The 14,178-nt window shown below is 43.0% G+C and overlaps 1 protein-coding gene across 8 annotated transcripts in view; it reads right to left on the bottom strand.

The window, feature by feature from the left end:
• Nucleotides 1–4,076: 4,076 nt before the first annotated feature.
• eps15l1a (epidermal growth factor receptor pathway substrate 15-like 1a) overlaps nt 4,077–14,178 on the bottom strand; it is a 40,715-nt gene continuing 30,613 nt past the window's right edge. For 6 of the 8 annotated variants that reach the window (XM_035647542.2, XM_047336750.1, XM_035647541.2 and 3 more), the window contains 3 exons: nt 13,443–13,601; nt 9,513–9,529; nt 4,077–8,535 (listed from right to left, as the gene is read on the bottom strand). In XM_035647542.2, coding sequence (XP_035503435.1) covers nt 8,389–8,535; nt 9,513–9,529; nt 13,443–13,601 — 323 coding nt within the window. In that variant the 3' untranslated portion in view covers nt 4,077–8,388. Of the gene's footprint in view, nt 13,602–14,178 lie in introns of all 8 variants that reach the window. The other 2 variants (XM_035647546.2, XR_004795632.2) reach the window with 2 other exon arrangements.

The raw sequence follows: 14,178 nt of genomic DNA, 5'->3' as shown, positions 1-14,178 counted from the left end.
CGTCACGCTCACAGATGAAGGTGTGTGTGGAGGAAACTGATACATGTTGAGATGACATCTCTGTTATTCTGTGAGTGGAGGCTGAAACAGCTCAGTGACACTGTCTCATCGCTGCTGATTCAGCTATACAAATTGAGATAACGCTGACCAAAATTTTTACAGGTGAAATTCAGTGAAGCATTGAACTTCTTCAGCTGTTTGAGAAACAGCCATATCATCTGGGGGAAAAGACCCTTCTCTGGATTGAGTCCCAGAGCCACAGGAGCCCAGCACAGGGCGCAAAGTGGGAATCGTATGTATGGGAATAGGATGCCATCTACTGGGGACAGCGGGACACTCCTGCTGGAATCCAGTCCCTGAACTGGAGATGAGAGGACATGTCACTTGTTACAGTTCTCAGTGTTTATTTTCAATCTGGGAGGAGGGTCGGGAAGGAGTGAAAGGAAGGGAGAGGGAACACAGGCAACAGAGGAGAGGATGGGGGGGGGGTTATAGGAGGCTGCTGTCAGAGCAAAACAAAAAAAATACTGGTTTCGCTGTTATAATAACAAAGATCCTAATGGGAGTGATCAAATGGAAGTATTTTTTTCTTCTTTTTTGTCATGTAACACAGAATAGATCTGTTCTTTAGTAACCAGCTGAAAGTGTGGGCGTGATGTTTGAGTGGCTGAACAAACACTGGTGTGTTACAGGTTGTTGGGATGCACACAGACACCTTCACACTGTGCAATGTGCAGCCGGCCATTAGAAACAGGCTGATTAGTGGATCTGCTTCCTGTTAGAGGGGACTCTGTGCACCTTTGTGCAGCCAGAGGCAAGTTCCAAGTCTCAAGTGTGAAACTCACATCAGCTCAGTCCGACGTGCCCGAGACGGAGTGAGACAGGAGGAGCCCTCGTCCAGCAACAGCTGAACTTCACCGGTACGTTGACTGAGCTGAAGATCCGCTGAGTTTCTCTGTTGAGGGACGACAGCGTCAGAGGAGTGGGGACGGACTGACAGCCAGGAAATATGAGGCGTGTGTCTGTGAGCTTCTTTTTATGTCCCTGTGGGAACTTTGACCTCACCCACTCGTGTCTGGACCCTTTGGAACGGGGTTAGGGAGATGTCAATGGAGGTGACATTCAGGTTAGGGTTGAGCAGGTAGCTGGTTTTAGGGTGAGGAGCAAGGACATGCATAAATGATTTGTCCCTATGGACACAGTGTGTGTGTGTGTGTGTGTGTGTGTGTGTGTGTGTGTGCCTGTTACAGGTCAGTTTAGAGTTTCAGCAGCAGATTAAATGAGAAGCCGAGGTTGATTGGACACAGCCAACACCGCCTGTGAGGAAACCTGGATGCACACTCACGTTACATAAACAGTGGGCCGCTCCAATCTGCTCACTCCATTTTTCTGCAAACACACGAAATTAAAACATCTTTTGAAGTCAGATTTGCACGTGTCTCATATCTCAAGCAGATCTGGTATCTGGGCAAACGATCTGTTTTCACAGCCAGAGCAAATTCTCGTAGACTTTGCAGAAAAAGCAGAGCGGAGGTTGAAATGGACGCAGCCAATGCTCACAGCTCTGTGACTCAACAACTCAACATCCCTCACATGTTCCCCGTCCCGTGTCCTTGTGTACAGGATTTCAAACAGAGGTCAGGAGGTCAGAAACGTAGTTTTCCCCAAATATGCAATTGTAGGATAAACAGGAATTCTATATATATGTGTGTGTTTCCATATCCTAGGTGAAATTTAAATTGAGGTTTTACCAAAAGCTTCTGGGACACTGCTGATACGGAAGGTCAGGAGGTCAGGAGTCAAAGTCTCTTCTCCGAGTTTTGAGTTCTTTTAAGACATTTCTCTGGAAATCACCAATGACTTGTAAACACGTCTCAGAACTCAACCGCTGGCATAGCCCCCTCCAAATCCAGGAATATCATCCTGTTACGAGAAATACAAAATCACTTCCATCAATGTTTTTGGCCTAAAGTCAATTTCGTCAATGTTCAACTCCCTAAAATTCCTCCATACTGTTTTGGAGGACATCACCTCAGAGACCGAAGCAATTTGACGAAAGCGGCAAATCCTGACGTTGACAAGCTGGAAGCAGTTCCCTACTTAAAGTGGCCTCCAGTTGTCAAATGAAACTAGTCCTGTTTATTGGGAACAGGAACTAAGTACCACTGGTATCTGGAATGTGAGCTTGTTTTTTTCAGAACTGGAAAGCTGGCGATACCGACAGGCATCCCAAACACAGCTGACGTTATCTTCATCCGTGTGTGTCTGTTCCTGTTCCCGAGGCAACGAGGACTATCTGACTGTTACCTCCTGTTTCCAAGCAGAGAAGACGGGAGCATGGGAAGTGCAGCGTGTGCTGACGAGGCCCAAAGTAAAAGCCCACTGGTCGGAGATACTGAACCACTTAGTGGGCGAACCCATGTTTACCCTCCAGTTCTCTCTGACCCACATTCCCAGTTAAAAGCCAATAGGCTTTTCATTTCCTCCTCTCCATTACCACTGGGTAAACACAAACCTAGCAGGCATTTCCTGTTATTCCATACGGAGACGGTTAGCAGTCGCTAACATAGCAGATCGCTTGGGTTTCAGGTAATATGTCCCGCAATGGCTGCTGTGTTTGCACAGCATTCATTTCACACTACACAGCTGTATCCTTGAAATGCCGCTGAACTTAATTCACTGCACATTGTGCCCGTCTGGGAGGGATGGAGTCATTACCACTGGTAACACCGGGATGATAGTTGTCCGTTTAAAGACCAACTCTGGTCTCGTGTTGTTGACCTGCTGAGATCCGGGACCACGTGACTCGGGCTGCCACCTCGGTCATGACGGGTAACAGGCAGGGTACTGACATGTACAGGTGCAGCTCAAAGAATAAGAATATCATGGAAAAGTTATTTTGTTCAATGATATGATTCAAAAAGTGAAACTTGCATGAACTCTAGATTCATTACACGCAAAGGGGAATATCTGAAGCCTTTTCTTGTTTTAATTTCGTTGATTGCAACCTTCAGCTCGTCTGTATTGTTGTGTCGGGGGGTTTCTCATCCTCCTCTTGACATTACACCATAGATTCTCTTTGGGGTTCCAGTCAGGTGAGTTGACTAGCCAATCGTGCACAGTAATATCATGGTCAAAAAAACAGTTAGTGGTATATAGTTTTGGCACTGAGGGCAGGTGGTAAGTCCTGCTGGAAAAGGAAATCTGCATGAAGCTTGTTTCGGAAACATGACACGTCAAATCATCACAGACAGCAGAAACTTCCCATCGGACTGGACAAGTAACTTGAATTCTGTGCCTCTCCACCTTTCCTTCCCCTTCTTCCTCAGCCCAGGTAAGACACTTCTGACGTTGTCTCTGGTCATGGGTGTGACACTTGTAGTCCGTTTCCTGAAGACGTCTGTGGGCGATGACTCCAGCCTCAGTCGGCAGCCTTGTGAAGCTCTCCCAGTCTTCTCAAGGCTGCAGCCGTCCCTGCTGCTTGTGCAACTTTTTCTTACCACACTTTTCACTTCCTGTCAACTTTCCATGGATATGCTTCCATACAGAACTTTGTGAGCAGTCAGGCCTTTTCAGAGATGTGTTTGTACTGAACCAGACAGATACACGGTATTATACAGTAAGAATTGAATGTACTTAAACTTGAAATGAACTGGCAGAAATTTTCTTAAGTGTACTTAAGTGTATGAATGTTTTTATTTTCTGAGCTGTACGCCAGAAGGATCAAAATTAAAATGCTTGAAACATTTTATTTTGTGTTTACGTCTAGCATATTCAGCTTTCACTTTCTTCAATAATTGAAATTAGTTTGTTCAAGACCTGTACAGGTCACACCTGTAGACAGTCAAGTCTGCGTGTCCTGATCAGCCATCAGCCCCACCCTGCTTTAATGACAGCCCACTTAACATCATCAGTTTGACGGGCACTTGGAGCTTGACCTCAGGATACCTCAGGGTCTGTGGCCTCCCCTTCATTCTTTATTAATCTGTTTGGACATTCCCATAACTTTGTGGAAAGCTCAAGACCACAGACCTGAGCTCTACTTCCCCCTGTAACAAACCAAGCAGAGGTCCATCATCATTAAACTGAAATGTTTATTCTATTAAACAGTACAGAGCAGGTAGAGAGGATCACTGTTCAACATCAGCCAGCTTCTCTTCTCGCAGCTATTATTGTGACTGTAGGCGGCCTCCCAAACAGTTCCTTATCAAGTTTACTTTTTCTTCTTCGTCTTCACTTTTTTTAATGGGACAAATAGACATGATATGATACTCTACAGACTGTATACACTTTGTATGCATCTTAATAAAGACAGCTCAGAATATTTCACCTCCGTGTGAGGGAGGACAGCGAAAGGAAGGCAGAGGAAATACAAATCAAAGAGAGCAGAAAGTAAAGTGAATGAATTATGAAATCACACTTCCCCCCAACATCAGTTCACCAGCTCTGTGTTAATCTTTTTATATCTACATATGATCTACATCATGATCTACATCATATGTGACTTTATAAATGTAACATTGTTTTGCTAAGTCAAAAATGCTGAGAAATGAACATTGTGTTAATAGTTTGGAAGATTGTGCAGCTGGAGGGATGAACAGCAGAGCAGTGGGGGGTGGGAGTTGCATAAATAAACATTAAAAAAAACATGCTACATATGAAAAACTGGTTACACAAAACAACAATAAAAATAAACATCATCTATTGCACAATGGAGGTATCAAATGACAAATATAGTATGAATGATAGAACTCTCCAGTCTAAGCAGCACACAGCAAACAGGCTGAGGTCAGAGGTCAGAGGACAGCAACACATGGAGGGTCAGGGGTCAACCTGGGGCTTTGACAACATTTGGGATCTGACCCACGAGTCAAAAACTGTCCAGTAAAAAGAGTTGGCATCGGGTTCATCATATTTTAACTTGCTTTGATCAAATGCTTCCAGTTTCAGCCAAATGGACATTGTACAAACATTTATCATTTCAGAACTTTGGCTCATTTTCATCGTTTGAATGTCTGCACTACATCACAGGAACCATCACCAAATGACATCCTGCCCTCGTTTGTCAGTGAGCATCGGGAACATTCATGTCCTGGGAAGTTGGACTAAGGCATCGACAGTCACGCCTGGCTGATGTGAAGTCATTCTGGCTCGGGGAGATTTGACAGTGTGACAACAACACATCTGGAACTGTCGATGCATCTACGAACAAAAACGATCCATGTGTTTACGAGCGTCTTCAAGGGTTTTCTCTCTAATTGCAGCCGAGCCATGAAGCTGACGAACACACAGGACTGATAATAATCATACATGGACACCTGAGCGTTCTGAACGTTAGTCTGCACATGGCGTTGTTGTGAAGAAGCTGCTGTCACTGCAGTTAACTGAAAATCACTGGCCAGTAATGTAACACTACAGCGAAGACAATGACTGTGTCTTTGAACAACTAAAAGCACCATTTGTTTCAGCGAGAGATGAAAACACACAATGACACCGTGTATGTGTAGATCACAGACGGAACATGGGAAACCTTTAAAAAGGGCAGAATGTGTTCATGACTCAGACGTACATGGAGGGAGAACACACTGTCGCAGCTACAGCAAAGTAAATATTCATGATATGTAAACGCGAAGCAACGAGACTGACTGGCAGTCGGGGACTTGTACTTCACCAGCATTTCAGTCTGTTTTGGGTGAATTCACATTTATAGCATTGTTTCCAGCAAACGGGTCGTTTTCACACGTGTAGAATATCAACAGAAAACGTCGTTCAGTGTTTCAGTCGTCAGTAGCCTCAGCTTCATCGCCTTGGTGACGCACTCGTACCACCCGGGGCGGAGCCTTCAGAGGTCGCTGTGACCCACAGTTACATACTGTCTTAGTAGTTGCACTTCATCAAATTATACAAGTATTTAGTTTATACTTAAATGACACCAAAGATTCCGCTTGTGAGCATTGTAAGGGGAGCTTGGCCTGATCCAGGACCATCATATATTAAGGAATACACATTTTGGTAAAAAGGGTCTCGGTAACATTTGTTATAGGACAAACGCTGAAAATAAAAACTACCCCTTGTAACGGGGCAAACATCCAAGGCAGAATACAAAGAACCAGCTTGGTCGGAACAAAAAACAGGATTAATTGTCAGCAAATTAAAATCAGGAGACAGGATCTCATCCTGACGGACAGAAATCTCATCAGCAGCAGTGTACTCAGTGCTACTGTCTGTCTCTCTCTCTCACACACACACACACACACACACACACACACACACACACACACACACACACACACACACACACACACACACACACACACACACACACACACACACACACACACACACACACACACACACACACACACACACACACACACACACACACAGCTCAGCCATAACATTATGACCACTGACAGATGAAGGGAGTAACAATGGAACCTGTCAAATTGCACGACTTGCCCCACAAAATTCTCCCCAACTTACAGGACTAACGTCAGCATCACCTTCAGAGGTGTTGTAGAGTCTGTGCCTCGACGGCTCAGGGGAGCTACAAAATATTAAGCAGGTGGTCAGAATGTCATGGCTGATTGGTGAACACACACAAACATAACTTGAGCTGAGCAAACTCCAGCCGGTGAAGAAATCCTGCGTCATTATTTAAAAATGTTGTTCCTTTTCTGCCTTTCAAGTTGTTCAGAGGAGTTCGAATTTTCTGAATTTCTTCCCGTGACTAATTCAGTGAAATGTTCAGGTTCCAATCCGGAGAATTCCAGCACGGTATCCTGTAGTGCGGTGCTCTTGCTGTAGTGGTATCACTATAGTTATGTCAGACTGCTTTGTACCCATCACGACCGAGTTATGACTCAGTGGTTCAAAACCTCATCCCTCACATTAACATTCAGCAGAGCATGTGCTCGCAGCGGGAAGGGACCGCACATATGTCATCCACACACATAAAACAAAACATGAAACTAAAACACAGTGGCTCTGATTGTAACAGAAAGAGTTGAGTTCAGGGTCTTACTCAAACATCAGTCACCGCTTCAAGTACAGGGACAAGTCAAACTATGACGTATCACAGACTGTTTCACACATTCACAGTTTCAAACCTAATGGAACTCAATTTCCAAACACCTTCTTGCTGGTCTGTACAGCACTGGAGTGACTTAATAATAATAATAATAATCACAAAAAATGTCACAAAACAGCTATATGACGTGTGGTGTTCTTTTAAAACAACATAGTAATATGAAATGAGAACTGTTAAAATCCTTGCCCTCTATAATAAAACCAGGTCAAATGTAGAAAAAATAGTTCCCTTATGAAAGCTTCCGTTAGTCGGATGTGGTATGACATCGCAGCAGTGGGATCAGTTTAGTCGGCTCCCTTTGTCTCTCTCATCTGAAACTCGTTTCACCTGCCAGGTACCAGTCACAACAGAGGGAATCAGTGTAATACATATATATATATATATATATATATATATATCAGCTCTTTTTCTTTCCTCCCAGAATCATCCCTCTTATGTCGGTTACAAATGCTGTCAAAGTCAATCCTGAAAGAGAGAAACAGACACTGTGGACCCCCACTGACCTGTTGTCACGTCACATTAAAAAAGAAAACGTAATATGCTTCGTCTCTCCAAGAGACAGATGAGAAACGTAGTGGAGGGAAACGGTTAGCCAGGCAGAAGGGGTCAACACATCCGAGTCTGGATCACCGACGATGTTTCCTCGGGGGAAACACACGGAGAGCCAAGTGAACAGAAAAGAAAAAGGGTCGTCCTGAGGCGTGAAAATCAAAACCCACTCTTCTCAATATGCCTCTGTATTCACATATACTCATGAAACGTGTCACACTGTAGCATTTCCTACAAGCAAAAAAACAACCCACCGCTGACTAATAACTGACAGTCTATATCAATGTCAGTGACATAACCACGCCTGCACATCATGAAGTAACTCCTCGGCAGTTTGATCGTCACAGTGGACGCAGCAGGTTTGTTAGCGTGTTAGCTCCGTTGGAAGTGGAGAAAAAAAATACAACAGGCTGAAAAGCAAACTGTCGAGGTGATGCTCGTCGGATCAGTCCAGTGAGTGGATCCATCACTTTACCTTCCAGCCACTCTAGTGCGTTAACAGTGCATTCCTCTGTTTCCTCCTCCGTCACTCCTCGGTCTCTTCATGCCAGCAGCAGTTTTACAGTGATGACTTCTCAGGCCCCCAGTTTAGTCTCGTGTTATCAGTGTAGGGTCAGTGGCCCAGAAGTTCTGTCTGCATCGTTCCTCTCATCCCTTGGGTCACTGAGTGTGGGGGAATGTAAGTAGTGGAGGTGCAGGTGTCAGTCATGTAGATGTCAGTCCTGTTTGTCTGCGCAGGCGGCGGCGGCTCATGCGTTGGACATCTCGGCCTTGCTCAGGGCGATGGCCAGCTCCAGGTCCTCCTGCTCCTGCTGCCGCAGCCTCTTCACGCGCTCCCGCTCGGCTCGCTCACTCTCCCTCTTCGCCCACTCCAGCTGCTGGGCCTCATTCCCAAACTACAGACAGAGAGAGAGAGAGAGAGAGAGAAGAGAAGAGAAAACAGAGACATCACTGCTGGCTTCATCCATCTAAAGATTTAAACATATTTGATCTGACTTCATCAAATATTAATAAAATCTCACCTGCTATATGAGGAGAACAAATCCTCCACAGCAGCACAGAGGATGGATTTTATGACTAGTGACTATTTTTTATTAGAGCCAGGCTGATGTCAACTGTAGGCAGACATCACTTCACATATATACTGTATAGTGTATAGTGTATACTGTACATGTTGGATATTAGAAACACATTTCAGCCTAACCTACGTGATGAGGATGTATCTGGAGCACAGTCCACTAGAAGCCTCCTTGAGTAGGAATGTGTGACGGAGCTGTTCTACTACATTGTATTGTGTTATATAATATACATGGCCAGGAAGTGTATATTGACCAATAAGAAATCAGACGTCGCTGTACAGAAATGTCAAATATACTGAGATCTTTTAAAAACAATGTCACCATTTAACAGTTTGAACAACAGAACCCCTGTAAATGTAGCACTCAGGACACAATATTAAAACATAAATAAATGTATTCATAATATATTTTGACATAAAATATAGAGCTTGTACGATTTATCGGCTGATATGAGCCTTTCAGACATATTGGTATATGCCTTAATATTTATATTAATATATAAACACATCCGATAAAGTACCATTGCTCTAATTAATAGTAGTGACATTAAAGTGCTTTCTAACAAAAGAGAGAAACATTCCTCAAACACAAGGCAACATGTTTCCTTCTATTGATGTAAAAATTCAGTTACTCATAATTTTGCTCCTCAATGTGACCGATTTGCTTTTTCAGCAACACGTGATGTAAGATCAACGAAAACATGTTTAAACATATTGTACATCTGAAATTAAGTCATGTGGAGACAATGTTGCCAAGTCTGAATGTGAATTTCATTGTGTATTTAAATCTCTTACCTTCACTTTGTCAGGTCCTGTCAGAGGTGGGTTACAGAACAGAGACGTTAGGAACTCAGTGTTATAGAAATCACAGCACAGCACAGCACAGCACAGCACACACTCACACAGACACACACGCACAGCACGCACACGCACACACACACACACACACACACACACAACACAGCGCAAACACACACACACACACAAACAAGGGATTCCTGCAGAATTTCACTGTCTTTAGCTGCTGTATGTGTAAGGACTTACAACATGACTGCGAGTTAGATATGTAAAGATATGGAACATACATTGGGATTGTAATTGACTGTTAAGTGGTGCTGATGGAGTAGTGAATTGGATGTATGGAACTATCAAAACTCAATATTAGGAATCGTATGCATTATTATTCTGACAAATTTCTTATAATTTGGTTGAATTAAAGCATTTTATAGGATAAGTCTGTTTTGGATGAGAGGTTTCGTGCTTGCAGACAACGAGTGGTTACCGCAGCAACATCAGCATTCTATCTGAATCAGTGACAGCAGCCATGGCTCCCAGTTAACAACACATAGTGCTGCTGTCCACCAGCCTTCACACAAGGGAGTGGTTAGTTAACATCAACTAATGCAGCAAGTTTTGCTTACTAGTATCAGAAATGAGATTAATGCCTCCGACTGAAGACCATGTTGTTTTAGTTCTGTTCCTCTTCCCTGACCTGTCGCTTCTCTAGTGGCGAGGAGCTGTGTTAACATGGGGACCAGGGAAATCATTTAACTTGCTGTACTCCCTGTGGTTGTCAACGTCACGTAGCAACGTGCCAAGATGAAGAAGTTTAACCATCAGCAGACGCTCTCGCTCTGCTGCTGCCACAACCTCAACCTCTGTACTTTACTTAACAACCACTTACTGTCTGAAAGCTCCTTTACTTTTTTGGGAGAACGAATAAGAGTATGATTTATGAAATGTATCCTATAATAAAAATAGTAAATGTGCAAGAACCAGTCTTCCTGCTTACAATAAATGTTTAACAGGCCCTGTTGTTCCAGCCAATAATACTCTACCCTGAAGAGATTCTACATGAATTGAATGAAAGGGATTATTACATATGTTCTGACGAAGTCAATGAATTTTCAGGAATATTGATTTTGTTTCTACCCAGTAAAGCAGTCAGTTAGTATCGGAACTCCCATGAGAGCATGTGGTGAACAAGTGTCAGAGTGGTACTGCTGTACAGTCACATGATAGAACACACACACACACAAACACACACACACACACACACACACACACACACACACACACACACACACACACACACACACACACACACACACACACACACACACACACACACACACACACACACACACACACACACACACACACACACACACACACACACAGACGTGGGCGACAGACTTAAGAGCTGCGAGTTGAGATGTGATACTCTTGTGTCCTGCGTTAGATCGGACTGTCAATCAGATTATTGACCTATAAAGTTATTATCTGCCGGACTAATGTAAAGTGACAAGTGACAATTCACATTAGCCCTGAGCCTCAGTCAGAGTCCACAGAAACTCAGACAAACTAACGATATTCTTCCTGTGAAAACAAGCACAGCAACCACAAAGAGGGCTGACACCCTTTCCTGCACGAGAAATGAATGCAGCCCTGCAGCCTGAATACAGCTACAACACCTAACTGCAGTTTCTGAAATGTTGCATCGAGGTCCAGTCCACCTCTGTTTGCTCCTTTAGGCTGCTCTTCAGATAGTATCTGTCATTGTTAATCCTGCAGGACATGGATAGCTTAGCTTTGCATAAAGGCTCTTTTCAAAGTACCAACACAGACCTACAGCACCAACAGCGATGGACACATTGTATCTCAATTGTTTCATCTGGAGACAAAACTAAATTATAGTGACAATTTGTGCTTTAAATTGCTGGGACTATTTGCTGATTTATGGATCCAGCTGGACCCCTGTGAAGCGTTCCTGGCTATGGGCCCTCTGACTCCATCAGTGAGCACAGTGAGTCACTCACATGACTCCCCTCAAACCTCCAACCCATTTCTGCTGCAACACAAATGAAAGCTAAGCTCTTCTGCTTCTGACAGCCTACGTCTGTCTGTCCTTCCATTTAGTCGACAACCAATCGACTTCACACTTCACACAGGAGTGTGTTGTCAAGTGTTTAGTGTGAGTGGTTGAAGAAACCCCCCCATCCCTCCAACCCCAAATCTATGCCATCTTTCTAAACTGTTGAGCAATTGATTTAATACATTTCTCTATCAACAGACAGAGAAATGTATTGTCATGGAGAAAAGCATAAAGAAGCTGAAGAGGGTGAACAGGCTGCCTTAGTGTTGTGCTGTCTTGCCTAGTGAACTATTTAGATTGTTATTTTGAGTTCCCTGTATTCTGTTCTATTTCCAACTGTACACAGACAGGCCACTTATTGACTTCTGGTGTTGTGTAAGTAAGATACAGCTTACTGCACTGGGTGATGATGTTAAAGTCAATATAACCGCGCATATTGTATTAAAATAATGTTTTTTCTGATATGGATAAATGTGGTGAAGTATTCAAAATAATACTGTCTTGCACTCTTATCACAATTTGAAATCATAAATTTGAACAAGAGAATTCTGTAAATGTATAGTAAAATCATAATGTCATCAAATGACTTGACATTAAGGACAAAAGGTGCTGCTGTTAGTGCACCGCTTTAATCATCAGCCAATCACAATGAGCCCATTTCCAACCGGTCTTAACCAGAGACGGTGAATAAAGATGGATGACCTGACAGCTCTAAAAAAGTCAAGCTGAAATCATCATCACACATGTTCACCAGATGGGACATGGACCAAATGTTTAAGGTCAGACAACACGCCAAATACATTTTGGCTTCTGTCATTTAGGCACAACTTATCATACTGATGTTCATTGAAGAAATTTTTCTCATTAGTTTGGATTTTGTAATTTGTTATTATTGGATGCTATAAAAATGAGATTAAACAACATGACTCCATTTACAGTACATACAAAAACACTGAACACGTTCACAATAGTGTCAGCGGCAAACTAAACAACGCTCATTAAAGAACTGATTTAATACTTATGACATTATAAACATTATTTAACAAACCATAGCCATCAAATCAATGACACGGTTGTAAAAATGTCGATGTGAGTTTGGTGTAGTTTTTTTATTGGTACTGACCTGGAGACAGCACGACACGCCATGAGACTAACAGCCTGAGCAACAGATCAGGACTAAGAGAGGGATTACATGCCCTGAAGACAGTTTCTGTAGTTAAATTCATATTTTTATTTAAACTGATCTCATATACGACCTCCTGGAATCTAACTGATGGAAATCAATTGTGGCGACAAAGAGCTTTGGTTCAAACATAAATATGTCACCATGAGCTCTGGGACAGCCTGATGGACATTTATAGACTACATTATTAATCTAGAAAATATTCTCAAGTTTAATAAAAAATTAATATCCCAGTGAGTTGCAGCTGTAATCTGAATATGATATTTTAATAACTGGCCTTTACATTCAACATGGAATTAATGAGCACTCTGGCCACACTGTCGCTGGATTTCAATGCACAAACTAGCGAGTTATGGGCCTAAATGTTGTATTTGTCAACCAGGAACAAATTATAATAAATAGATCCTTTAATTTTGGTATTTCAAGATTACAACCCAAAAACATGTTGGTGCAATACCTTGTCTTTAGACTAAGATACATTCATGTTGGTGACACTTGAGCTCTGCCTCGTCAGCACCCATCAGTCTGAGGTAGTCAATCATTATGACTCAGATCTAGTGACTGTGCTGGTGTCTGTGCGGAGCTGTGGAAGTCAAACAGTATCACCCATCTCAACTTACAGCAATGAAGTCTGCACAACCAGAGGTAGAGTGTTTAGGGGCTTTACTTGTTGCGGTCGGGGCAAAGGGGTCTTTGCCGCTGAACGGGTCTCCCAGGCCTTTTTTACTCTGAAACGGATCGACGGGGTCGCTGCCAAATGGCTGGAAGGGGTCACATGGTTTAGAAGGGTCAGCGGTGCCAGACATGCTCACTGGTGTGCTCTTACCTGCAGACATAAAAGATACAAAATTAAACGTCATCACAGAGAAGACACTTCTCAGATCATCGTTAAGGATCTCTGTCCTTTTCACCATTCCAACATAAGACTTGCAGCGTTACCTGCTAACAGCCCTGAAGTGACCTTATCATGTGACAATAATCTCTCAAATGACTGGAGAGTAAAAACAAGACTGAACTTTGAATTGCAAAAGCATCGAAGGTAAGGATATACACACGCACAGAAATAATTTGCTTTGTGTTGATGAAGACGTTTTAAAGGTTTAAGATTTCAGACATGAAAGTATGTTGCTGTGGGACGTTTAGGGGCATTGGTTACATTCAGTGGAGAGGATGGGTATGGTAGTATGCAGATATGTTTGTGAGGGGCAGGTCCAAGAAGGGTGATAGGAGGGTTTTGATGACTCACTTAGCTTTCTTACTTCCACCATGGTCACCTGAAATAAACCAGATCAAACCCACTCCGAAGACCAACAAGCTCCCTCTGTAGCCGTGTTTTAGTGGGTGATCAAAGTTCTGTTTACTATGACTACGTCTGGTTTCTTTGCTTTAGCTCTTTGTTTGTC

Source organism: Scophthalmus maximus, chromosome 13 (genome assembly GCF_022379125.1).
Source record: "Scophthalmus maximus strain ysfricsl-2021 chromosome 13, ASM2237912v1, whole genome shotgun sequence".
Classification (NCBI taxonomy): Eukaryota; Metazoa; Chordata; class Actinopteri; order Pleuronectiformes; family Scophthalmidae; genus Scophthalmus; species Scophthalmus maximus.
This window is presented reverse-complemented; position numbering and strand designations above follow the sequence as displayed.